This window comes from Anarhichas minor, unplaced genomic scaffold, assembly GCF_050575085.1.
Source record: "Anarhichas minor isolate MPS153535 unplaced genomic scaffold, ASM5057508v1 ptg000007l, whole genome shotgun sequence".
In the NCBI taxonomy this organism is placed as follows: domain Eukaryota; kingdom Metazoa; phylum Chordata; class Actinopteri; order Perciformes; family Anarhichadidae; genus Anarhichas; species Anarhichas minor.
In genome coordinates this window covers 3,117,916-3,142,664 of record NW_027466453.1, presented here as the reverse complement: position 1 = coordinate 3,142,664, position 24,749 = coordinate 3,117,916, and the positions used below count along the sequence as shown (strand labels likewise).

Below are 24,749 nucleotides of genomic sequence, written 5' to 3'. Positions count from 1 at the left end.
ACGCAGCCGCTAAAAAAAGGGCTTTTATTATTTAGAGCCAATAACAACCATAATATCTGCAAACCCCACAATTGTGCAGGTATTTCAAAACAGGCAGTTTCGGCCGATTGCAGCCACTCGCTTAAAAAAAAAAAAAGCAAACATCTGGTTCACTCCTAAGAAATATGTTCGTTTTTTTCAGCTGCTTCATTTGCTGAGGTATTTATTTGTCTGTCCGTCTGTCCGTCTATCTATTGATCTACGTGATTACGTGGAGACAAATGTGCAGCACCGTAAAGTTCTTATTTCTATACATTTCCATCAAATCGAGTTAAATAGGAGGATAATTCTGGTGGTCTTGGACATCAAGACGAAGTCTTATCCAACCTTTTTACACATCACCGTACCATATTCTATGTTCCGAAAAACATGTTTCTTAAATGTAGCCTCGGCCCCAATTGAAATACTTACATTACAGTCATTTAGCAGACGCTTTTATCCAAAGCGACTTACAATTAAGATTCTATCACATTTCTACACCGTAGGCACAGCTACGGGAGCAATTTTGGGGTTAAGTGTCTTGCTCAAGGACACATCGACATGCGACTAGCAGAGCCGGAGCCGGGGATCGAACAGCCGATCCTCTGATTGAAGGACGGCCCTGTTATCCACTTAGACACAGGACATGGACATAAGGACATGGTCAACTTTAAATGCAAATAATCTGATCATCAGGATATGTTCAATCAGTTTATTGTGTACATGCATCCCTCAAAAGCAAAAAACTTGAACACTTACTCTTGCACTCTCGGAAATGTGAACCTGCCCAAATGAACGGCACCATGTTAGCTTGAGGCTACATTGGCGGATGCTAGCATAACACACACCTGAATCTCCTACCGAACAGTCGCATTGTGGGTAATGTTGGATGAGGAAGAAGACTGTGAAATAAAAAAAGACAATATCTCTAGTTCTGCGTTATCTGTCCTTTTTTTCAAACTGTCCATTATGAGTCTGACAACGAGCGTGATGCTAAAGCGGTGGAGCGTTTTTTTGAAGAACGCCGCGCATCTTTAGTGTTTTTTTCACTCTTTACACAATGCTAATGTTGCGTTCCATTTACCTCGGAAGACAGTGGCTCGGAATGACGTGACTCCCGAGTTGACCTCGTGCCAGTACAACAAGTCGGAAAAGTTAGCCGGGTTAGACAAACACCGTAGCAACATGTCCACGGATAGAAGTTGGAAGGTACTGTGTGTTCGATTGATTTAGTGATACACAAATAACACAGAAAGGCTAATAAACAGTATATTACTATAGCTTTTCACTTATGTTGACGCCATCTTGGATTTTAGCTTACATGCTTGTATGATACAGGAGAACTCAACAACACAAAGCAAGTACAGTGCCGTTCTCTCACAGACACTCGCTGTTGATGAGTCACTGATCAAGATCTGAGTTGTGTCTGAAGCGCAAACCTATGACACTTGCAGGTAAAATCCCCCAACACGCTGACTTTCAACAAGTTGTGGGAGTCATTTAGTGATAAAGGCATCAGATGCAAATTAAAAGCGCACTCAAGAAATTTTGTATTGCACTTTAATGAAGTTGGACGACTCACAAGAGACAGATTTTTGAAAGAATGGTTTAAACTTATGCAGCACAGGCCAACATATCCTAACAATACGGTACGGATGAAGCTCCAAAAACGCTGGATCCTACAATTCTCATAATGCAACCTGATGGCGTCTTTTCATTGGACCCTCCCTGCATGATAAATGCCTACTTATTTCAAACTCCACGCGCCATGTTTGTGATCCAGCTTGTACCTATAGAAAGTAAAGCTAACACTTCTGTCAATGTGGGCTGAGGGAGAAGAAATTTTAAAAACTGAAACTCGAGTTTTAGCTTTGGTGCTGCGGTTGCAACACGATGACGATCCTAGAAAATGAAACAAATTAATTTACAGTCGTGTGAACAATGCAAACAATGAGGCTCTCCAAAGCTGAGGTCAAACACATTGATCGCAACTGAATTAGCAACAGAAAACCCAACTACAAGCTGAGATAAACCTGCAAATGAAAGAAACACACGAAACAGAACTAAAACACACCAAAACTTGAATCTTTAATTTTCTGAGACATTTTGTTTGTGAACTACACTTCAGCTGAAGCCAGAATCCCAGAAGCAATCTAAAAAAATCAACGTAAATCAGGAAGTAGACCAGAACCAGAAATAAAAACCTGGATTAAACCCGTGGCTGCTGGAGGAGCAGATCCTCCTCCGAAACCTCGGATGCTCTTCAGGATCAGGTTTCCTTGCTTGCGCGGCCCCCCCTCCCTCTTCTGATCCCAACTCCAACCCTTCTGCTGTGGAATTACAGAAGGAGGGACCTGTTTTTTTCTTCTTTTCTCTCTTTTCTTCTGTTTTTTTTTTTTCGTTGAAGGAGGGGTCCATTCTTGTCTTCCCTAAACGTGCAGCAGCAGCAGCGGCGGGGGTAATGAGGGTGCGTCCCCAGTTCGTCCAGGCCTCCCAGCACCTCCCAGTTCTTCAGGCTCCCATATAAAAACCCCGGCAGAAAGTGAGTGAAGGCAGTAGGGAGTTTTCTGCTGGGGTCAGGAGGATTGTGATCAGACGAGCGGACCCTGCCCCAAAAACACCCTGTGTATGAGTGGAGTGTAGCAGCGAAAGAAAACATCCCCCAGCATTCTTTTTTTCCTCACTCACCTCAAAGAGTCTACATGTCTGGTGGCATCTAAGACATGTTCAGCTTTGTGGATTTGCGGCTTGCGCTGCTGCTCGGCGCAGCAGTGCTCTTGGTCAGGGCGCAGGGCGAGGACGACCGTAAGTTTGCTGGAGCTTCTCAACCTTCTTCTTTTTTTTCTTTTTTTTGTACTGTTTTTTTAACAGTGGATTTTCTCTTCATGGGTGGACGGCTGGCGAGATCTTAGACAGGGACGAGAAGAGAGGAAAAAAAGTTTAAGAAGTAGAAGTAGGAACTTTGATGCATGCTGCACCTTTGTTTCCACTCGAAAGATAGATGGATAGATGGATGAGCTTCTGCAGCTTGCAGTCTAAACAGTACAGGGTGTACGTAATGCATTGGGCATCTCAAGAAGGCCCCTCTCTCTCTCTCCTTGTGTTTGTCTCTGTCTCTCTACCCCCAACCACCTCCCCCATGCATGCAGAGCGAGTTGCTGCAGGTTTTCCAGGCTTTCCTCCAGGCGAGGCTTTCTCCAATAGCAGAAATGCATGTTTTATCCAATTTGAACCCCCCCCTAAAAAAGCAGTACTTGCTGGAAAACATCTGCTTGTTTTTCTGACAAAGCCAGAATTCTTTCGTGGCATTTTGTCAATTTGACACCCTTAACCACTCTACCTGTCAGAGGTTGATCCCGGCTTAAAAGGTGTTAAACTCTACGGTTGTGGATGTAAGACTGGAGAGGGGATAGAAATGGCCATTTATTTTTGAAGGAAGATCCCCACCCCAGCTGACACGACGAGGCGGTGAGGGGAAAGCTTTCCTCAGGCCTTGATCGATGTGGCAGAGTCATTCACTGCCTGGAGCCAAGTGTTGAGTTGGCCAGGTGAGTGAGTGAGAGAGTCACATAGGGAGAGAGTTGGGCCGCCGGAAACGTTTGACCTTCACAGCCCGAGCAATCTTCCACTTAATGCCCTTGAGTGAGAGTTTACAAAAGCTTAGATGTAATTCCAAAAGAGAGTTGGGGTACAGTGAAATGAGGTGAACAAAGGCCTCTGTTGGTGTTTAGACGCAGATGTTTTTTCCTCCCGAAAGAAGACAAAGAAAATCAGCTTTGGAAACAGAAACCAAGGAGCTGAAATTCAATTTTTCCAGATGTTCCAGTTGTCTGGAAAGGAGCTGCCTGTCTGTCTGACGCAGATGCAGTTTGACCCCATTGAACGGTCTCACAACGCCACCCAGAGGCCTCACTCCGCACCTGCGGACACATCTGGCCGCCACGTCCCCCCACACCGCCTCCTTTTTTTTCCTCCCTCCTCCTCCTCTTCATCTTTCCACTCTTTTTTTTTTTTTTTTTTCGTTTCCTCTAATTGCAAACACATGCAGAGCATGTTTCCACCAGCTGCTGCCAAAGTCTGCAGCGAAGTCTTCGTTGCTTTTCCCTCTGAGGTCAGCACTTTGGCACGCTGTGGAACACTTATAGCCCCTGAAGGGAGCCCCCGTTCGGGTTTAGTTTTGCTGAGAAAATGCCACAGCGGCAGCGGAGGTGATGCAGCTGCAGGTCGGAAAATGTGACTTTGAGTTAGAGCAGGGGGAGCGATCTGCGTTTTGATTGTTGTTAAAGGGAAATTAAATCACTTGGGGACGCGTTTGGTCCATGGGTCTTTTTGCTGATGCCACTTGCGTCGACATGAAGGACGCCGGCGCCCTTTCTGTCACCTCATTCTGTCCTCTCTCTGGTGCCATTCTCAGGCCACCAGTTCCTGTCCAAACCTTTCACAACACTCACTTCTCCTGCTTGATGTTTCTATGTTACTGTCTAAATCATTTCCTCAGTTCGCGTTCATGACGTTTGTGTCCATGTATCAATTCTTTTAATGATTTTTAGAATTGTGAAGTTCTTGAAAACTTTCCTTTAATGCTAAGAGTGCTACACAGAACAAAATATATACAAACTATACTTTCTTAATATTTTAATTTAGTCTTAAGTGATATGATATGGGTATTTTTGAAAATAATAAAATATGTTAAGACACAACAAAAAATGTATATATTGTGGTATCTTTTTTTCATATGTACATTTTTTTTTTATCAGCTATTTTTAAACTCTGCTTCCATCTAGTCCCTTGTATTTCCGTAAGAGCGTGTCCAGCTACCTCACCTGTCTCGCTCTCTGTCGCCCCTCCATCAGGCACGGGCGGAAGCTGCACCTTGGACGGACAGGTGTTTGCGGACCGTGACGTGTGGAAGCCGGAGCCATGCCAGATCTGTGTGTGCGACAGCGGCACGGTGATGTGCGATGAGGTCATCTGCGAGGACACAACTGACTGCCCCAACCCCATCATCCCCCACGACGAGTGCTGCCCCATCTGCCCCGACGATGGTACTGCGTCCCCTCACCTCCTCTGTCCTCTTCTGTCTGTTTTTACATGATTTTATGCCGTTCATTTTTACGCAACCTTGTACCTCGATCTTTGCTAAGCTAAACCTAATTCCAACCTGAACCCTCGAACAGGCCTTTTAAGGTCCGTCCTAAAGTGAGGACTGGCCAAAATGCCCTCTCTCTGAAGGTCTAAAACTCGAATTGGTCCGAACAGAGATAGCTGAACAGAAAAACACAACCTTGGTCCTCACAAAGTTAGCAGTAGTCCTCACAAAGATAACTGGACAAGAACACACAACTGTGGTCCTTACAAAGATCACTGTCCTCACAAAGATAGCTGTACAAAGATAGCTGTACAAAGACACACACACACACATTCATTCTCATCCAGCACCAGATGCACATTCCCCCCTCATGCTATAAGAAAATCTGCCTCTTCTACTTTTGCTTGTGTTTTGTTTCATAATCCAATTTTCATAATCTGTCTCCTCTCTCTGCAGGCTTCCAGGAGCCTCAGGTTGAGGTAAATATTGATTATTGCATTGATCACCAACTATTTAATGGTCGCTCTAAATTGTAAATAATGTATTTTTCTTCATCATCACACAAACAGTGAAAAATAAATACTTAATCAATTTGATGTACCTATTGATTGTAGTATTGATCATTGATTGAGTGATGATTAGGGTGTATGATAATCAAGTGGAAGATGATAATTCTTCAACTAAATCTTTAGATATTGTTAATTGGTTTATATCAGATACAGATAGTTGATTGATCATTATCTGTGTTACATCACTTATTGATTAGATCAGATACATCAATAATCATGTGAATCATGTTCAGATATATCAATTACATAATTGTGTTTGATCATACACTGAGACGTTATCTTTTTTATTGTATTCTTTACTCACAGGGACCCAAGGGAGAGCGTGGACCCAAGGGAGACAAGGTAGGTTCACACACTTATCAATTCTCTTGATTTCTGGTCACCACGCGGTGAGTTCACTGCCTGCCACTCTGAGCAGATTCCCGTGTGTTTATTATGGAGTTGAAGCTGCTGTACTGACTCAGTTTTCATTCAGTCACATGTGGAAACAGGATCCTTTAGCCCGAGCCGGCATTCAAAATCTTACTTGCATCACAGTAGAGAAGAGTTAGAATTGAAACAGAAATAGCATCAGGTCTGATTGAAAAAGAGCTTAATATTTAGAGATCGATATTGCATTTAAACATTTGCTTGCAAAGTAACTATTGCCATCAGATACAAGGAATGATGTAAAAAGCCCCTGAAAATAGCAATACTAAAGTAAATGGCACATATACATCCTTAAAACTGCACTGCTTTTGCTTTGCCGCTTTCACCTCTGAATTTAGTCAATGTATCTTGTTTCTAGAAACTATTATGGCACAACAGAATAGATTAAGGGGAAGCAATGTGCTTTAACAGGGTTCATCATCAACTGAGAGCAGTGAAAAGATCAGTGACTGAAAACATGCCAAGGCCAGGTTGAGACACGCAGAGTGAGGAGGAACTTGAACCTTTGCTTGGTTGAAGGAAAGTTAGAAACTGCGAGAAAAGAGTCTTAACATTCAAGCACGTTAAATATTAAGACTATTCATACAGAAAACTGTCAACAAAATTGATTTTATTCTCAAAAAAAATAAAGCTGGGTTTGGGATTGATTTTGCAGTGGTGATGTCTCTTTTATCTAAATTGATGGGCAAACAAAATTTGAATTAAAATTAAATTTTTATTTTATTTATTTATTTGTTTATTTATATTTTTTTACAGATCTTCTCATCAGATTCTTTATTTTTTGTGATAGTGGGATTTGATTCAGCAAGCTGCAAAGACATCTTTGATTTAGTTTTTGTTACAAAACCAAAAGCTAATAATAATTTCTTATTATAATATAATATCATATTTGATCTAATTATGAGTTTTCAGTAATGCTTATAATAATGTATTTATGGTATTATGTAACATGTCGAAGTTATTCAGATCATTTATTTCGAAGTTTGTTTTACAGAATGTGTAGTTAAAGTGTTAATGGCAGTTCTTACCCACTTCCTGTATCCTGCTTGTCACATGACCGCCAGTCCATTCCTGGTTGGTCACATGGTCAGTCTCCCAGCAGAGTAAACTGTGCCTCCTCCAGGTTTAATGCTGCTTTCACCACTATAGGGAGCAAGTGAAATTAAAGATTATACAAAAGGATCCATTCTGACAATGTAACTAGAGTACAGGCAGTCATGTGATTGGGGTTTGAACAAAATCAAACAGTTGATGTTTTCCTCTCTGTTGTCTCTGGGTGCGTTTAGCATCCAGGCGGCCATTTTATTCTGACTCAAGAGCCTGACCCCTTCTTTCTTTCTTTCTCTCTCTTGCCCCCCAATCTGCAGGGTAATGCTGGTCCCGCTGGTAATGATGGTATCCCCGGCCAGCCCGGTATGACCGGACCTCCCGGCCCCCCTGGACCCCCTGGCCTCGGTGGAGTAAGTTGTAGATTTATTTTCTTTTTTCTTTGTATTTGACTCATTCGGGTCCAAATTTACCAGATCTAAGCCGACCATGGCTGGAAAAAATAGTCGTAAGACTCATGCGTTTATCTCATTTGTTGGACAGAGATAGTATCAGTAGCTGGAACTTCTTCATGTGTGGGGGTTAGTCAAAAACAAGCATTAGTCCCAATTCAGGTTTGCTCTTCTCAGTTCCCCAGCCCTCATATCCCCCTACCCATAATCCTTATTGTTTGTTGTAGTTTGTTGGATTGCATGCCCATACCACCTCAGTGCTGCTTTTATTAAAGGGATTCCCAAACTTCTTTTTTGGTGAATGACATCAAAATAGACCAGTATAAACCAATATGGTGGTTGTGCACGCAGCTTCAGGGAGGGCAGGTCGAGCTGGGAAACTGAACTCCACTTTCACAGCTAAAACTCAAGCTTTTCATTGACGTGTTGGCGTTGGCCTAAAATGATTGCCTCTGACTTGGAGTTTGGCTTTCAGTCTGGGGTCAAAAGGTCAGAAGTTAATTGGGGTTCATTCTTAAGAAAAGGGAAGCGGAGATGTCCTGGATGCTTGTCAGATCCATTAGTTGATTAGTTTATTGTAGAGTGAACACATTTAGCCTACTATGCTAATAATGTATAAGTTTATCAATGATGCCCATATACTTCTTTAATACATCTCAGCATGCTATGAGTCAGCTAAGCATCAACTTCCATCGTAGTTTATTATACTAAACTAACATTCCCACTGACTCTCATTGTAGTTTAGTATAAACTTGCATTTCCATTGACTTTAACTGTAGTTTAGAATGTGAGCTAACATTCCCAGGCACATTTTGGATTCCTATGTAGAAGTTATTGACTCACATGCTAATTCACTAGGCTATGCGAACATGACATACCACCCCAGTCTAATTTACCATGCTAATGTTCTTTACCACATATTGCCAATAGTATCACAATCTAACTTAGCATGCTATGGTTCACTTTGCCATTGACTTCTTATCCTGATTTAGCATTTGTAGCTATGATTTATCATTGACTCACATGCTAATTCACCAAACTAATTTAATCTGACATACCATCCCAGTATAATTTAGCATGCTTGTGTAGAATTTACCACAAACTCAAATGCTTATTTACCACAAATAGTTTTAAAAGTTTTGGAATCGAATTAAGCATGATTCAGTTTACTATTGACTCCCAACTAACCACAATATATCAACAACAAACGCCCATTCCAAATGACCAAGCTAGGCTAACACCAACATTAGCCTTGATTAACCTCACCTCAGATTGCAGTTTCTAAGTAGCCTCTGTGGTCAGATAACAGAAGTAGCATCCAAAGAGACTTCATTGAGCTCAACAAATTCAGCAACACTAAGAGTGATGAGGTTAAAGGTCGGGGGATGGTCCTGGCTGACAGAGAAGTGAAACTGTCAACAAAAAATGATGGGAATGTTTATTTCCAGGATTAAAACATAATTGAGGATGCATTATACTAGTCCCCCTAGTGCATAGAAGTCTTTAAAAAATACACCTACAGAGGAAGGGAAATGGGTCTTGAGCTTGTTTACAAAAAAATGTGTGAAAATGTTTTACATATAAAACTGGCATAAAATACCAAAGAAAAGGCTTTCATTCATATTCATGTCATGGAAATTTTAAACCTTTTCAGCAAATACACATGAGAAATGGATTGTAATATTTATAGCTCTGTTTTTCTTTTTTCTAGAACTTCTCCCCTCAGATGTCTGGTGGCTACGATGATAAATCTCCTTCCATGCCTGTTCCTGGACCAATGGTAAGACGCACACACACACACACACAATCATTTCACCATCAATCATGGAGATGCCGTATCTGACCCTGCTTCTGTTTGATTGACAGGGCCCAATGGGACCCCGCGGAGCCCCTGGATCTGCCGGTTCTAGCGTAAGTACGCCGCTTCCTTCTTCTTCAACGCAAAATGTTTCATAGTTGAAGCTGGGAGGATAGAGGAGGAGATAGCACGTCATACATCATCATGACATCACTTGTGACATCTCCTCGGTGCCCAGTTCACACAAAGCCATCACCAAACTCTTATCACACTCCTTTTCCTTTCACTGCATTGGAGTTCATTTCCAAATGAAAACTACAATAACCCAAAATATTTTCTAATCTGATTATTATTTTAGCTGTTAAAAAAATGAATTTTAGCTAGCTTAACTACCTTAAGTTACAGCTAAAGTCTAAAGTTTAAAATTATGCTACTATTCCCACTCGAGTCAGATGACAGCAGCCATGAAACAAAGATACTCCCCACTGAAACACACACACCGATATGCATGTCTTTACAATCACTTGGTTGGATTTACAACTAATAGAGATAGTTGTCAATTTATTTAGTGATGGTGTTTGATGTGTGTCTCCACCTACAGGGACCTCAGGGATTCACCGGCCCCCCTGGTGAGCCTGGAGAGGCTGGATCTTCTGTGAGTATTAGGAGCATATTGAAACAGATACACGCCTGCATTGCGCCTCGGTAGCCTGTGGTCATTCTCACCTCTGTGTGTCTTTCTCTGCAGGGTGCCATGGGTCCCCGTGGCCCCGCCGGCCCCTCAGGAAAGAACGGAGAGGATGTAAGTCGACTGGATCTGCTCGTATTCACCATCTCCATCTCAGCATAGAGTGAAGAATGACTTACTTACTGTGTTCACCCCCTTCACTCTTTATCTTAGGGTGAGTCTGGCAAACCTGGTCGCGGTGGTGAGCGTGGACCTTCCGGCCCACAGGTAAGTCATCATGGCGGTGTAATTGTTATTCCTAGTGAAAAAGAAAACAGAGCCGTGATAGATATATAAACTAAATCTCCTATCTCTTTTCTTTCCCTCAGGGAGCTCGTGGTTTCCCAGGAACCCCCGGTCTGCCTGGCATCAAGGGACACAGAGTGAGTCAGAACTCCCGACTCCCCGTTCAACAAATAAACAGTATGGCATCTCTTATAACTGTGGACTTAATCTGTTGCTATGTCTCTCCATCTCTGTAGGGATTCAGTGGTCTGGATGGTGCTAAGGGAGACAATGGCCCCGCTGGTCCCAAGGTGACTGCCCCTCTTTGATACCTCGCTCCTCCGCGCTACGTCTCAGTGTAGAAAAAGGCAAATTTTGCAGTACTAACGGTGGCAATAGTGATAGAAGTAGTAGTTGTAACAGTTTCTCTAATAGCAATGGGGATAGTAGTCGCAGTACTCGAAGATGTAGTGGAAGTATTCGCCATAGTAGCCTGTTAATGTTGTCCTCCAGTGACATTCACAAGAGAGACAGATTGTTATAAGAATTATAGGAATGAAAGCTACAGAAGCTGAGATATCCGGACTTTTAGCCCCTAAAATTGGCTAAAACTGGCTCCTTCATTTCTCAACCAGTTGCATCTTTTCTTCAGACCTGCAAAATCCACGTAGCCAGTTTGTAAGTTTATAGTGTTACAACTAGCTGTAGCAGCCTTATTGGCTAGTTATTGACTAGCAGTAGCCATATTGGCTAGTTATTGGCTAGCAGTAGCCATATTGGCTAGTTGCATTAATATTGACAAACGATGCTACATTTTCTGTCATTCTTATCGCCTCACCTGCCTGTGTGTTTATGCATGTTTAGGGAGAGGGTGGAGCCTCCGGTGAGAATGGAACTCCTGGTGCTATGGTGAGTAAAACAATCACCCCCATCTCTGCCATGTAGTTTCCTTCTTGGATTTTGGATAGCTGACTGACTCTTTGTGTCTCTGTTTCAGGGACCCCGTGGTCTGCCCGGCGAGAGAGGCCGCAATGGTGCTTCTGGAGCTGCTGTGAGTCCACACATCCACACACTCACTAACAAATACTTTAATGGATCAGCCAGTCGGTCAATGAACAGATCAATCAATCAATCATGTTTGTCTGTGATCTGCAGGGAGCTCGTGGTAACGATGGTTCTGCTGGTGCTGCCGGACCTAATGTGAGTCTTCCATTTTACTCAAATTTTAAACTGTTCTCAGAACAAACATGTTTGTCCTTCAGTAGCAATTTTTAATGTACAACTTGACCCTAGTTGTTTAAAACCCCAGGGGGATTCTCAGACAGGAAGCACAAATAAAAAACATTTTATTTCCCGCTATAAAATCAGTTTGTCTTATTGTTTTCTCCCAGGGTCCCACTGGCCCCGCTGGACCTCCCGGATTCCCCGGTGGCCCCGGATCCAAGGTACAACGACCATTATGATCCACAGCAATAATCTTAAACAGCCTCCATTTTTTTATATATTTCATCTTCTACATCTTCCTTAATCTTCCACGACTTTCACCATCCAAAACAACACCACACGTATCCTATTTCATCTTCTTAAGAGAGCTTGCAGCAGTCACTAGAAAGTTACTTTCATCTCCTAACATATGTGACCTTTCATGTGGTCTTTGAACAGGGGTAACACAGGGTGGGGGTCGTCCAAGCTGCACAGGAATTCTGTTCCATGTCCCGATTTCATACTTACATACTAAGTCTAAGCGACTTTGGGGTTTGTAGTAGCGTGCGAAAAGTGACCTCATAATAATAACTTGTAGTGTGGAGTTTAGATTAAATTATCTGTACAGATTATGGAATCAATCAATCAATTATGTTTTATTGACATAGCACCTTTCAAACAATTCGAATGCAATCCTAAGTGTTTTACAAATGATTGACAAGACGAAAACAAAACAAAAACTGGAGATAAGAGGAAGAGATGAATGCACACCACATTAAGTTAAGAAAAACAAATATACCACTGAATAAATCGATCATGGTAAAACACTACAAGCGAAATTAAAAAGGAAAAGAAAAAGTAGTATTTCTTCTAATAATAATATATACCATAAAATTATGAAACACTGCATAAAAGCCTCTGGACGGCTCTTCCAATTGCTTTTAGCACAATGGCTAAAAGCAATTTTACCAAATATTGAAAACTGCCGAATGTAGTTTGAAACACCAACAAGCTGGCGTTTTAATCATTTTAAAACTTTGACCACAGTATAATGCAAAATACAGTCCTCTGTTGTCCATTTACATATTTACTTTTCGACATGATTTGCATCATAATGTTATTTTTCATCCCTCTACGAGTCTTCCACAATGACGAAACCGCTATTGCTTTGGACACTGATTGTCTGACTGCTCTTCTTTTCCTCCTCTACCCAGGGTGACGCTGGAGCTCAGGGTGCTCGTGGATCCGAAGGCCCCGCTGGATCCCGAGGCGAGCCCGGTAACCCCGGACCTGCTGGCCCCGCAGGACCCTCTGTAAGTACAAACAGTAACCCCTCTATGACGGACTGTTCAGGTTCTAGATAAGATCACCTTATTGATGATATAATGGCATTTACATCATTCCTAAGAATCTTCTGGTTAATGAAAATATTTTCCCTTCTTTCTCCTCTCAGGGAAACTCCGGAACTGATGGAGGTGCCGGAGCTAAGGGAACCCCCGTGAGTATCTATCTCAACACATTTACCTCATGAGCATGACAGGGTTGAGGATTCGAATCCCATCCTGGCTCAAAAAGGTGTTGTTCACAGTAGCATAGCCTCAGAGACTGGCAGTGCAGCGTGATGTGACCGTGTTGCTGCTGTGTGCTTCCGCCCCCTGCAGGGTGCTGCCGGAGTTGCTGGAGCTCCCGGTTTCCCCGGACCACGTGGACCCCCAGGACCTCAGGGTGCTGGCGGTGCCCCCGGATCCAAGGGTAACACTGTGAGTAAAGCTTTCTCAGAAAAAACTAACCAACGCCAAAAATAGTATTTTCTGTCTAGAGTCTGTCGCCTGTAATGGACACGATTAGAAATAGTAATTCATTCCAAACATAGTGAATTAAAAGTAAAACTGCTGAATCACAAGTAAACATTGTTTTACTTTTGTTCCGTACCAGTGTTTTGTTTGTTGTTAACAGCTATTTGTCTATTTTTATTATTCATGTATTTATTGAGATTTGTCTCAGTTCTGCTTATTTGTTTGCATGTTTGTTTGATTGATTTTGACCACTGATGTCAGTTGTTGAATTGGTATCGTTTGTTAATGTTTGTTTATTTGCTCGTTTCCCTCAGGGTGACGTCGGTGCCCAAGGAGGCAAGGGAGAGTCCGGTGCCAAGGGAGAGGCTGTAAGTTGAAGTTCACCACAGTCAGAATGGAGCATAGCTCCGTAATACACACATGCACGAATACACGTTCCATCTCTTATGCCATCCGTGTGTGTTCGCGTGCGTGTTCTCCAGGGAGCTGCAGGAGGTGCCGGAGCCCCAGGACCATCTGGTGAGGAAGGCAAGAGAGGAACCAGAGGAGAGCCTGGTGCTGCAGGAGCCCGTGGAGCTCCTGGAGAGCGAGTATGCATCTCACTTTCCACTATAATATACTGTATGCTGTGATATTTTTTAATATTAAGTGTCACTGGTAAGAAAAGTGATCGAGTTGCCCTCCAGTGGAAATATGAATATCTTATTTGTTATGAATATATAAATGAGGGAAAAGGTCGAAATATGGCCTACCTATATAATACAAGTATAAATAGTGTAGGCCACAAATGACACAGAAGCCCTTTTGGCTTAACAGGAACATCCAAACACTCTCTAGTGCCCCCTGCAGGCCAGATATATGAACTGTAAATGCAGGAACAGAGCATAATTTCCAGATATTTGGAAAAATTATTACTGACACAATATTTGACATGTTTTGCGCATAGAATGTGAATATAGCTCATGCTGCCACCAGGGAGTGACATGCTCATGTCATCAGGACAATTGCTTCCTGAGCCTTCCTGATCTGGCCCACAATACATCATGCCTGACAGTAAAGAAAAATTGACATTTTTAAACAGTTTAGACTATACAATATCATTCAACCAAGGTAGAGCGGGATTACACATTGTTGACATGGACTTACTTGATGGGAAAGGACAGGGCATATTAAGATTATGGCAATAGCCCATCCCTGTCTAGATAGAGTGTCCACAGTGTTGTTCATAGAGCTAAACATGTGCTTGATTCTCTCTACAGGGTGGCCCTGGAGGTCGTGGTTTCCCTGGTTCTGATGGTGCTTCTGGAGCCAAAGTGAGTATAAAACACAGACACACATTCGATACGTCCCTCTTTTCCTCTTACAATCATGGAGATACTTCAGATCAGATTGGATTGAACTAATCTTTGCCTTTCTACCTCTCTTCTCTCTCTTTCTCCCCCGTCATAGGGTGCCAATGGCGAGCGTGGTGCCCCCGGTGCTCTTGGACCTAAAGGTTCAACCGGTGAGTCTGGCCGCACTGGTGAGCCTGGTTTGCCCGGAGCTAAGGTGAGATTCCCTACCATAATTATCAGCAACATCATTTATTCACTGCACAGGCCGTCCTCTGACCTCTAAACCTTTGCTCGTAGGGTATGACTGGTAGCCCTGGCAGCCCTGGACCTGATGGCAAGTTGGGACCCGCTGTAAGTTCACGCTCAGGACAATACGTTTGATTTTCATCTCATCAAAACACAGATATGTTGTGTTAAATGAATCCTTCATTATTCCTCCTCACCAGGGAGCCACTGGACAAGATGGCCGCCCCGGACCACCTGGCTCTGTTGGAGCTAGAGGCCAGCCTGGAGTCATGGGATTCCCCGGACCCAAAGGAGCTGCTGTGAGTAATGGGTCTCAACTGCTACAAAGTATCATGGATCATTTGTTTTTAAGTGAGTAGACTACTGAGAAGTAGGCATCCCTGCTAATAGTGCTCTTCTACTTCTGTCTGTAGGGTGAGGGTGGAAAGCCTGGCGAGAGAGGAGTACTAGGACCCACTGGCCCACTTGTAAGTTGTCTACACTTTGCTTCTCTTTGAATCCACTGTACTCTACTGTTTGTTGAACCTGTGTGTCTGAAAGCCTACCATCTCTCTACCCAGGGTGCCCCCGGAAAGGACGGTGACGTTGGTGCTCAAGGCCCCTCTGGACCTGCTGTACGTAAAATGCACACATGCCCACATTGACACCCGCCTCAAAAGCCTGATGGTCTCACACTACAAACTACACTTAAAAGCTACTGACAACAAGTGGTACCCACATCATGCCTTACTCCTGGCCACATTCTGTTAGCTCCAATAGTCCTTCTCCTGTTCAACCTTAGGGTCCTTCTGGTGAGAGAGGAGAACAGGGACCTGGCGGACCTCCCGGATTCCAGGGTCTCTCAGGACCCCAGGGTGCCGTTGGTGAGAGTGGAAAGCCCGGAGAGCAGGTACTGACTGAAATATGGTTGATTTAAATACGTGATCAAATTGATACTGTTATACTGAGAATTAACATATGAATTGCCTCTCTGTCTATCTAGGGTGTGTCCGGTGAGGCTGGAGCCACAGGACCTGGTGGAAATAGAGTAAGTCACTTATTATCATTGTCATGTTCCCAGTTACTCAGCAGTCTGCTCCCAGCAGCATCCATTAATGAAGCATCTTTGGAGAGTTGTCTAAGTAATTCAATTGTGACAAACCAGGCTACAAACAACAAAAGTTGTGTGAACATTGATGTTAATGCTATCAGGCTAAAGATAACTAATAACAGGCTAATGCTAATGGGGTAGGACTAATCGCAGATGACTCATGACTTCTTTGACCACTCTTGGACTTCCATTTCAAATTCCCTAACTCTCTGCCACCCCTTCCCCTCAGGGTGACAGAGGATTCCCCGGTGAGCGCGGTGCACCTGGTGTTGTTGGACCCGCTGGTGTCCGTGGATCCGTCGGATCTGCTGGAAACGAGGGTGCCAAGGTAAACCTCACGAGATGTGAAAGAAAAAAAAACTTGATAGCCTGTTCTCATTGATTGTTGAGTAACCCTACTACTCTTGTTTTCTACCCCTTCGTCCTCTTCCCCAGGGAGATTCTGGAGCCCCCGGTGCTCCCGGAACCCAGGGTTCTCCTGGACTCCAGGGAATGCCTGGTGAGCGTGGAGCTGCTGGCCTTCCAGGACTGAGGGGAGACAGAGTGAGTCGCCACAACAATATTCCTAGTACTCCCAATATTCCCAGTATATAGGATTAGTCACTACTGAAATACCCTAATGAGAAGCCCGACTCACGCAACACCATCCACAGTAGCTTTCCAGTATATATATTCCTCACTCCCCCTCTCCATCCAATAACCAAGGGTGACCAAGGAGGCAAAGGTGGTGATGGAGGTCCTGGTAAGGATGGCCCCCGTGGTTTGACTGGACCAATTGGACTTCCCGGACCCGCTGGTTCCTCCGGAGACAAGGGAGAGCCTGGCGCCTTCGGACCTGTCGGACCTGCTGGAGCTCGCGGAGGCCCTGTAAGTACCTGTCCATCTGTTCTTCTCAAGAGCAGAAGAGGAAGCTGCTTGAATATGGAAATCACTGACTGAGTTTTCGTCTTCCTCCTCTTTCTCAGGGAGAACGTGGAGAGTCTGGACCACCTGGACCTGCTGGATTTGCTGGACCTCCTGTAAGTCACTTCTTCATGAATGTCCTGGCTCCTCTCACCAACTGTTTTTCTTTAGCTTTTTACTGATCCTCTCGCCCCATCCACTATCATTTCACCACAGGGTGGTGATGGACAGCCTGGTGGTAAGGGAGAGTCTGGAGATAATGGTGCTAAGGGAGATTCTGGTCCCCCCGGTGCTGCTGGACCCACTGGTGCCCCTGGACCTCAGGTTTGTCAACATTTAAACTTCCTTATAGAAAATCCCATAATTCAGAGTGAACATTAGAAGTTGAGGCTACATTGCCTGGTACTGGTTCTCCCATGTTGACTGACAATTTGTTGTGTCCTTTCAGGGTCCCAATGGAAACACCGGCGGTAAGGGAGCCCGCGGAGCCGCTGGACCTCCTGTGAGTCACCTCGTCTTTTCTGTCCTCCTTTTCCTCTAATATATTTACATTTATGCTGACTTCAGCTTCAATTCTTAGATCAGGAGCATCATAAGCTGTAGTGTAGTGGTCAAAGGTAACGGTTCCGATGGCCGTAGCAGAGAGAGAATTCTGGAGACAATCCACTGTCAAAACATGTTTTATTACAGATGTATTACTTATATTGCAAAAAGCCCATTCTTTAATATTCATCCCTCTTTATTTATTGATTGTACTAACATGATACAGCCATTTTTCCAGCCACAGTCAGCTAATTGCTCTCTCTCTGTCCCTAGGGTGCTACTGGTTTCCCTGGTGCTGCTGGCAGAGTTGGACCTCCCGGCCCCTCTGTAAGTCTTCCTTTGATGTTATCAGCACTTATTGTTCCTGTGGCAGGGCCCAACATCCTCGATGGTTTTCAGCAATGTTGCGTTCATCTCCATAGGGCAACTCTGGACCTCCCGGACCCTCTGGACCATCTGGCAAAGAGGGAATTAAAGGAAACCGTGGTGAGACTGGAACTGCTGGTCGCCCTGGTGAGATGGGTGCTGCTGGACCCCCAGGACCTGCTGGAGAGAAGGGTGGCGCTGGAGCCGAGGGAGCTCCTGTAAGTTATAGTAAACCATCAAAAGAAACTAGAGCCCCTTCCATCTCAATCTATCACAGAACCAAATGATTGGTTGCTAAAAAAAAAAAAACAGCGTGATTTGATTCCAACTAAATGATCCTCTTTATGTAGTAGCATTGAATTAAGTTTCCACATTTTCACTGACAACACACGGACATTATTTAGCTTTCCGTTGTTGTTCCTACACCTTGATGTATAATCTCTATAACCTCTTTCACTTTGTCTCTCTCTCTCCACCCCTGCAGGGATCTTCTGGAATTTCTGGACCTTCAGGTATTGCTGGACAGCGTGGTGTTGTTGGTCTGCCTGGACAGAGAGGAGAGAGAGGTTTCCCTGGCATGTCCGGACCTTCCGTAAGTTCCTGTTATTACTCTACAACTCTACTCTACAAAACTACAAACTGCACAGAGGAGCTGATGGAACCAGAATACCCAAACGTGTTTAGCCAGCCAATATAATGTTTAGAATCAAACATCACTCCAAATCCAGAAATATTAAGTTATTGAAAACCACTTCTAAATGACGTGACAATGAAACAAAACCACTGAGGATGACTTGGAAACAGGGGCGTTTCTAGGATTCAAAGAAAGGGGGGGCATAGCCCCAAGGGCATCGTCATGTTTGCGCGAGTAGCGCGCGGCAATTGTTTTTGGGGCCCATTTGGGGCCGTGGATATCCATTGTTTCAGACAGTTCATAGATTGGTTCAATCAGAAAGAGTGTGATTTTGCTCTGTAGTTTTGCTTGCATTCAGTATATGATAACACAAGAGACCGAATTTCAGGGTCATAGTGAAATTTGACAACACAAATATGAACTTTTCTAAAATAAAGAGAGGAATAATTTTCCTGCTTGTAAAGGAAAGACGGATAAACTAGCTTTCATATCCGCGCCACTCCCAAATCCTAATTCTTAAAGGGACCGCACACAATGGATGGAGAATGGACCTGACAGTGTCAAATTATTTGGGGGGGCTGAAGAACATTTTAGGGGGGCTAACGACGCCCCTGCTTGGAAATATCATTAAACTCTGGTATATTCCATGAAAACGCTTCACTCACCTGGTTGCAACACTATGTGACCCCCAGCGAGCAGGAAGCTGATTTTCTAAAATCTATCCTCAATTAACAGCACCTTGCTGCATTAAAACCTGCAACATTAAACAAGCCCACATAAACTTGAATCTATTAGAAAGGTAACTGTGGTTGCTAGGACTGGACTGACTTTGCCCGTGTCACCCGCAGGGAGAGGTTGGAAAGTCTGGACCTTCTGGCCCAAGTGGTGAGCGTGGACCTCCCGGACCTATGGGACCCTCTGGACTGGGTGGAGCCCCTGGTGAGCCTGGTCGTGAGGTATGAAGAAACAATTGCACCTGTACACTAACTATCTGTCTGACTTTTGTATACTGCTGTAGGTGTTTTCTAAATAGTTAACCCGCTTTATGTTTGTGTTTTAGGGAAGCCCCGGAAACGAGGGATCATCTGGTCGCGATGGAGGTGCTGGACCCAAGGTGAGTTCAAACTACATCATCGCTAAGTCACCAACACCAGATGGATTACTAAACAGGCAACTACAAAGAGACACAAAAGACACATAAAGAGACCAAAACAACTTTAAAGAGATGCAAAACAGCTGCAAAGAGACACTAAGAGACGATACCACTATAGATTGGGGCAAAACAACCACAAAGGCTTGGGAAGAATCAGCTTGGTTGACCTGAACCTAGGTAAAGCAGCCTGTAAGGTCATTTAGCAAACAACATGCTAACTACAGTGGCTTCTGCTAGATACAGTGACGCTTAGCTTAGCACCTACTATGGTTAGTAAGCTGAAATCTAACATTATCACATACAATCAGAGCCAATTCTGTTTCTGAAATAAATTCTGTTGACATGATAGAAACACCAATGTGGCTGCCAGAAGACAGTTATACCTGCATGTAATGTTCTATATAGCCTAGACAGTGGCCTGTTTCACTAAATCTTGTATATCTAAAGTTTCTTTGGACAAAAATCAAAGGCAAAAAAAACTATGTGCGATCCAGACAGATATTTGGTTCTATCTGTGCGTTTTTCACCACAGCAGCTTGTAAGGATATTAAAGATGGTGAAATAACAATATTTTGTGTTTGCATTTTAGGGAGACCGTGGAGAGAGCGGCCCATCTGGAGCCTCTGGTGCCCCTGGACCCTCTGGTGCCCCCGGACCCGTTGGACCCGCTGGAAAGAACGGTGACCGTGGAGAGACTGTGAGTGACACCAAAACCAGTTTAATCACTGTGCTTTTATGAAAATATCTTCAGTATACAGTACAGTACATGTCAATGGGAAACAGCCATTAATAATAGAGCTACTGTAGGTGTAAGCATAGATTGTGTTTCGCTGCAACCTGCCTTTACATCAAACTGTTTTTTGTATGCTTCAGGGACCTAGTGGCCCCTCTGGATCTGCTGGCCCTGCTGGACCTCGTGGCCCTTCAGTAAGTAACAACCTTTGCGCCATTAATAAAAACAAACAATAGAATAGATGGAACGGCCAAAGGCAAAACAATGCTCTTCATCCCCTTCTTACCCCTAACAGGGAGCTCCTGGACTTCGCGGAGACAAGGGAGAGGGTGGAGAGGCTGGAGAGAGAGGCATGAAGGGACACAGAGGATTCACTGGCATGCAGGGACCTTCTGGACAATCTGTATGTCACTTCACACTCACATCTATACATATATAACATAAACAACATACAGACTTTATTTCTAACTACTGTTTCTGTTCTGAACCCATAGGGATCTTCTGGAGAGCAAGGACCCTCTGGTTCTGCTGGACCCGCTGGACCTAGAGTGAGTTAACACACCACACAATATTTTAGTGCTTGGAGTAGTTTTAGATGTTTTGCATTTTAATATTTGGTCTATCTGTCAGTGTTTGGAGGGACTTTGACATTCAGAGACTTTCCCTTTATGCTGTTTGCAGGGCCCATCTGGATCTGCTGGATCTGCTGGTAAGGACGGTATGACTGGCCTGCCTGGACCCAGTGGACCTCCTGGACCTCGTGGACGTTCTGGAGAGATGGGACCCGCTGTAAGTCTGGCTGTCTAACTATCCATCCACTCCTCTGTCTATTTACTTTGTGTCTTCTAACTGAGGGAAAATATAGATTGTGGTTTGCTAGGCACACCACAAAGCCTCTACGAGCACTGAAATAACCAACTTATTCTCTTCCTCCACTTGCCCTTCTTCTCTCTCAGGGTCCTACAGGAGCTCCTGGACCTCCCGGAGCACCGGGTGCCCCCGGTGGCGGATTCGACCTCGGCTTCATTTCCCAGCCTCAGGAGAAGGCCCCCGATCCCTTCCGCATGTTCCGTGCTGATGACGCTAACGTTCTCCGTGACCGCGACCTGGAGGTGGACGGCACCCTGAAGAGCCTGAGCCAGCAGATCGAGCAGATCCGCAGCCCTGATGGAACCCGCAAGAACCCCGCCAGAACCTGCCGCGACCTCAAGATGTGCCACCCTGACTGGAAGAGCGGTGAGTTTTTACCCGACAGCCGTTGATCAATCCAAGTGTAGAGGAGGATTGGAGAATCTAAACTAGCATACCGGGTTTTTCTAAACTTTTCCTCTCCTGACTCCTTGTTCTCCAGGCGAGTACTTCATCGACCCTGACCAGGGCTGCACTCATGACGCCATCAAGGTCTACTGCAACATGGAGACCGGAGAGACCTGCGTAACCCCAACTCAGCCCGAGGTCGCCAAGAAGAACTGGTACATGAGCAAGAATATCAAGGAGAAGAAGCACGTCTGGTTCGGAGAGGCTATGACCGATGGCTTCCAGGTAAACATGCTGAACCAACCAAACTGAGCACTTCCTCACTCCTTGCAACAAATCCATCCCTACTTGCCTTCTCTTAGGTCAACTTCCCTCTCAATTCCTCCTTCCTCTACCCCTCCTCTCATTTGCACTTCTCGCCCCTCTTTTGTTTCCTACTATTCCTCAACTCGACCTTACCTCTCCGCTTCTTGTCCCTCCAGTTCAGTCAGTAACATCTCCCCCTTCCTCTTTCCTACACAGTTCGAGTACGGCAGCGAGGGCTCCAAGCCAGAGGATGTCAACATCCAGCTGACTTTCCTGCGTCTCATGTCCACTGAGGCAACCCAGAACGTCACCTACCACTGCAAGAACAGCGTCGCCTACATGGACGCCACCGTCGGCAACCTCAAGAAGGCCCTGCTCCTCCAGGGCTCCAACGAGATCGAGATCAGAGCCGAGGGCAACAGCCGCTTCACCTACAGCGTCCTGGAAGACGGATGCACGGTGAGAAAAACTTAAGTTGACACTCTCATGCCAATCCCACTGACAGCTGAGTGAGCTTCAAATGCTAAATCTTCAAAGTTAGGAATGACCAGTAGGTCACAATTCAGCAAGCTTATACTTTCCCTGATGGTATAGACTCAGTGGTTTCAAACATGCATAATAGCTACTGTAGCTAGTCTTTCTGTTCATGGGATTTGAACAAAAGTTCAGGCAGAATTGGAGACATTTTCAAATGTCCTGTGTTAACCATGCAGCGGCCAATTTGAATGGTGACCCTAACTCCCCTTTCTTCTTCTCTCCCTCCAGTCACACACCGGTACATGGGGCAAGACAGTCATCGACTACAAGACATCGAAAACATCTCGCCTGCCCATCATTGATATCGCTCCTATGGACGTTGGTGCTCCAGACCAAGAGTTTGGCCTTGAAGTTGGACCCGTCTGTTTCTTGTAAAAAGAGAAATCTGGACTTGAAATTGTTGTTGTGTGTGTGAGTGTGTGTGTTTTAATTTTTCTAGCAGTCATCTCTCTCTAAAAAAAAGCCCACCAAAACATTTCTCTAATGCCATTTTTCTGAAAAATCTGACCCCTCGTTCCTGATTCTACGAATTTCCATTCGGCCATTTTTCTGATGGTCCACTTTGCCTAAAACCTGCACTCCAACAAGATGGCGGCGATGCGGCGGAATCTGCATCGCCGCGTTTGGGACCACTACTTTTTTTTTCGTTTCTGACTCTTGTTTTTTTTTTTTGTTTTTTTTTACCATCACCAACACCAAGGATCCTGTAGAGAAGACATTTTGTTTCACTGGCAACAAGAAAATAATATATGCTTCTGTAAAGTGTAAAAAAAATTGACTTCCCCTCTTCATCCAGCCATACCAGGCTTCTCTGGAGTTTACAGAAACACACAGGTGACTTTTGTATTTTTATACACCACTGTGGCGAGAGGAATGAAAGGACAGTCCCCAACAGACAGAACCCAATTGCTTTGTACCACATTTCAGGTGTTGATGAATAAACGGTGAAACTGACAGCCATGTTTGTCTCTGTTGTTCTGCCCCCCGCCCCCCCTACCCCATCAACCTGGCACAGACAACACTGAAAACTCCCCCCTCCTCATCCGCTGATTTTGTGGCTGTTGTGATTTGTTTGTTGTTGTGGTTGCTTTCTTGTTTGTTCCTTTCTATTACTCACTTTTTCTTTTTTTTTAAAGAAAAGTCACATTAAAACCACCAGCAGAGAAACATGGGTTCCAACCTCTTTTTTGAAAGTTGTGAAAGAAAAATCCTCTGGCTACCTCAGAAAAGCAAGGGATATCAGCTGTATAAAAAAAGGGGGGCCCAGTGTTTGTGAAGTGAAGCCTGCGGTCATTGGGGTAGTCTACTTTTACCAACACTTTAGCAGAAGCGGATACAGCTAAAATTAAAGGTGCTATACTTTCTTTGAGGTCTCCTGGCTGTCCAGTACGGCTATACTGTTGTGTAGTGTTACGGTCACTCTGGCGTGGCAGGGCCCTCTTGGTGCTAAAACGAAACCACCGTTTTTTATTTACTCTTGGCGCCCAGAATGAGACAGTCTTCTCTCTTTTCCAGCCACGGTCACGCTGGCACTCGAGCCTCTAGCTCTGAGTTCAAAGTGACATGCGGATCCGCATCTTTTCTTCTCACACTTTTTGGTTTCATGTTTTTAAACCCCAACCTCCACCTTTTCTGTCCTCCAACAAAATCCTCCCCCCACCCCCTTCATCCACACATCTGTTGTAGTTTGTTTCTTGTTTTCTTGTGCGAAGGTTGAATTTTCTCAACAAAAAGAAAAATTGGAGATCTATTTTATTTTTTTCAAACAATGCACAGAAAGGAAGGAGTTTGTGAGATAATGCAGACAGACACACCCATGGGGGGGGGGAAACACCACAAGGATCTGTACCTATTTTGTATATGTATAATAAATTGAGATGTTTTTAATTATTTTGAATGCTGAAATAAAGCATGTTAAGTGGTCTGACATTTGAATTCTGCCTAATTCCCTGATTGACTCACTGACTGCCCCCCTAGGACTTGAATTTCACCAGGTTTTAATTTTTTTACTGGTTCACCATACAGTGACTTGATCTGTGACATTAATGCAAACAATCGCAGAAATGCTTGCTAAGTCTCTTGGAAGGGCTGATCCTAACTGAGACAGAGAGTGTGTGGAGAAGAGAAAAAGAAGCAACTGAGACAAATCCCAGAGAGGGTCTTTACTTTGTTTTAGGAGCTAAATCAGGTCTTTCGGTGTCCCTGTTTGCTTAAAAAGCTCACACTGGATCGGCAAATACTTTGACATGCATTGTGACATTTTGCCTGAAATCTGAAAATCTCTTAAACGTCAT

General features: G+C 44.2%; 1 protein-coding gene and 1 long non-coding RNA gene across 2 annotated transcripts; one reads left to right on the top strand and one right to left on the bottom strand.

Moving 5' to 3' along the window:
* The first annotated feature begins 2,251 nt into the window (after positions 1 to 2,251).
* Positions 2,252 to 23,613, top strand: col1a1a (collagen, type I, alpha 1a). Its single transcript, XM_076082832.1, has 49 exons — positions 2,252 to 2,823; positions 4,872 to 5,063; positions 5,564 to 5,586; positions 5,983 to 6,018; positions 7,473 to 7,565; positions 9,316 to 9,384; positions 9,471 to 9,515; positions 10,004 to 10,057; positions 10,151 to 10,204; positions 10,304 to 10,357; positions 10,459 to 10,512; positions 10,612 to 10,665; positions 11,219 to 11,263; positions 11,352 to 11,405; positions 11,510 to 11,554; positions 11,746 to 11,799; positions 12,772 to 12,870; positions 13,011 to 13,055; positions 13,219 to 13,317; positions 13,668 to 13,721; positions 13,836 to 13,943; positions 14,613 to 14,666; positions 14,803 to 14,901; positions 14,985 to 15,038; positions 15,134 to 15,232; positions 15,347 to 15,400; positions 15,494 to 15,547; positions 15,715 to 15,822; positions 15,916 to 15,960; positions 16,253 to 16,351; positions 16,459 to 16,566; positions 16,729 to 16,890; positions 16,989 to 17,042; positions 17,143 to 17,250; positions 17,375 to 17,428; positions 17,743 to 17,796; positions 17,892 to 18,053; positions 18,320 to 18,427; positions 19,318 to 19,425; positions 19,530 to 19,583; positions 20,212 to 20,319; positions 20,496 to 20,549; positions 20,651 to 20,758; positions 20,850 to 20,903; positions 21,037 to 21,144; positions 21,312 to 21,591; positions 21,707 to 21,897; positions 22,135 to 22,377; positions 22,684 to 23,613. Exons 1-49 carry the CDS (start codon positions 2,742 to 2,744, stop codon positions 22,828 to 22,830), a joined length of 4,344 nt encoding a protein of 1,447 aa, XP_075938947.1. The 5' UTR covers positions 2,252 to 2,741; the 3' UTR covers positions 22,831 to 23,613.
* LOC142939707 (uncharacterized) lies at positions 2,528 to 5,257 on the bottom strand. The gene is made up of 3 exons (XR_012950126.1): positions 4,842 to 5,257; positions 2,707 to 2,925; positions 2,528 to 2,624 (listed from the first exon to the last, which is right to left on the bottom strand). It is a non-coding gene; the product is annotated as an uncharacterized LOC142939707 (long non-coding RNA).
* Positions 23,614 to 24,749: the final 1,136 nt, after the last annotated feature.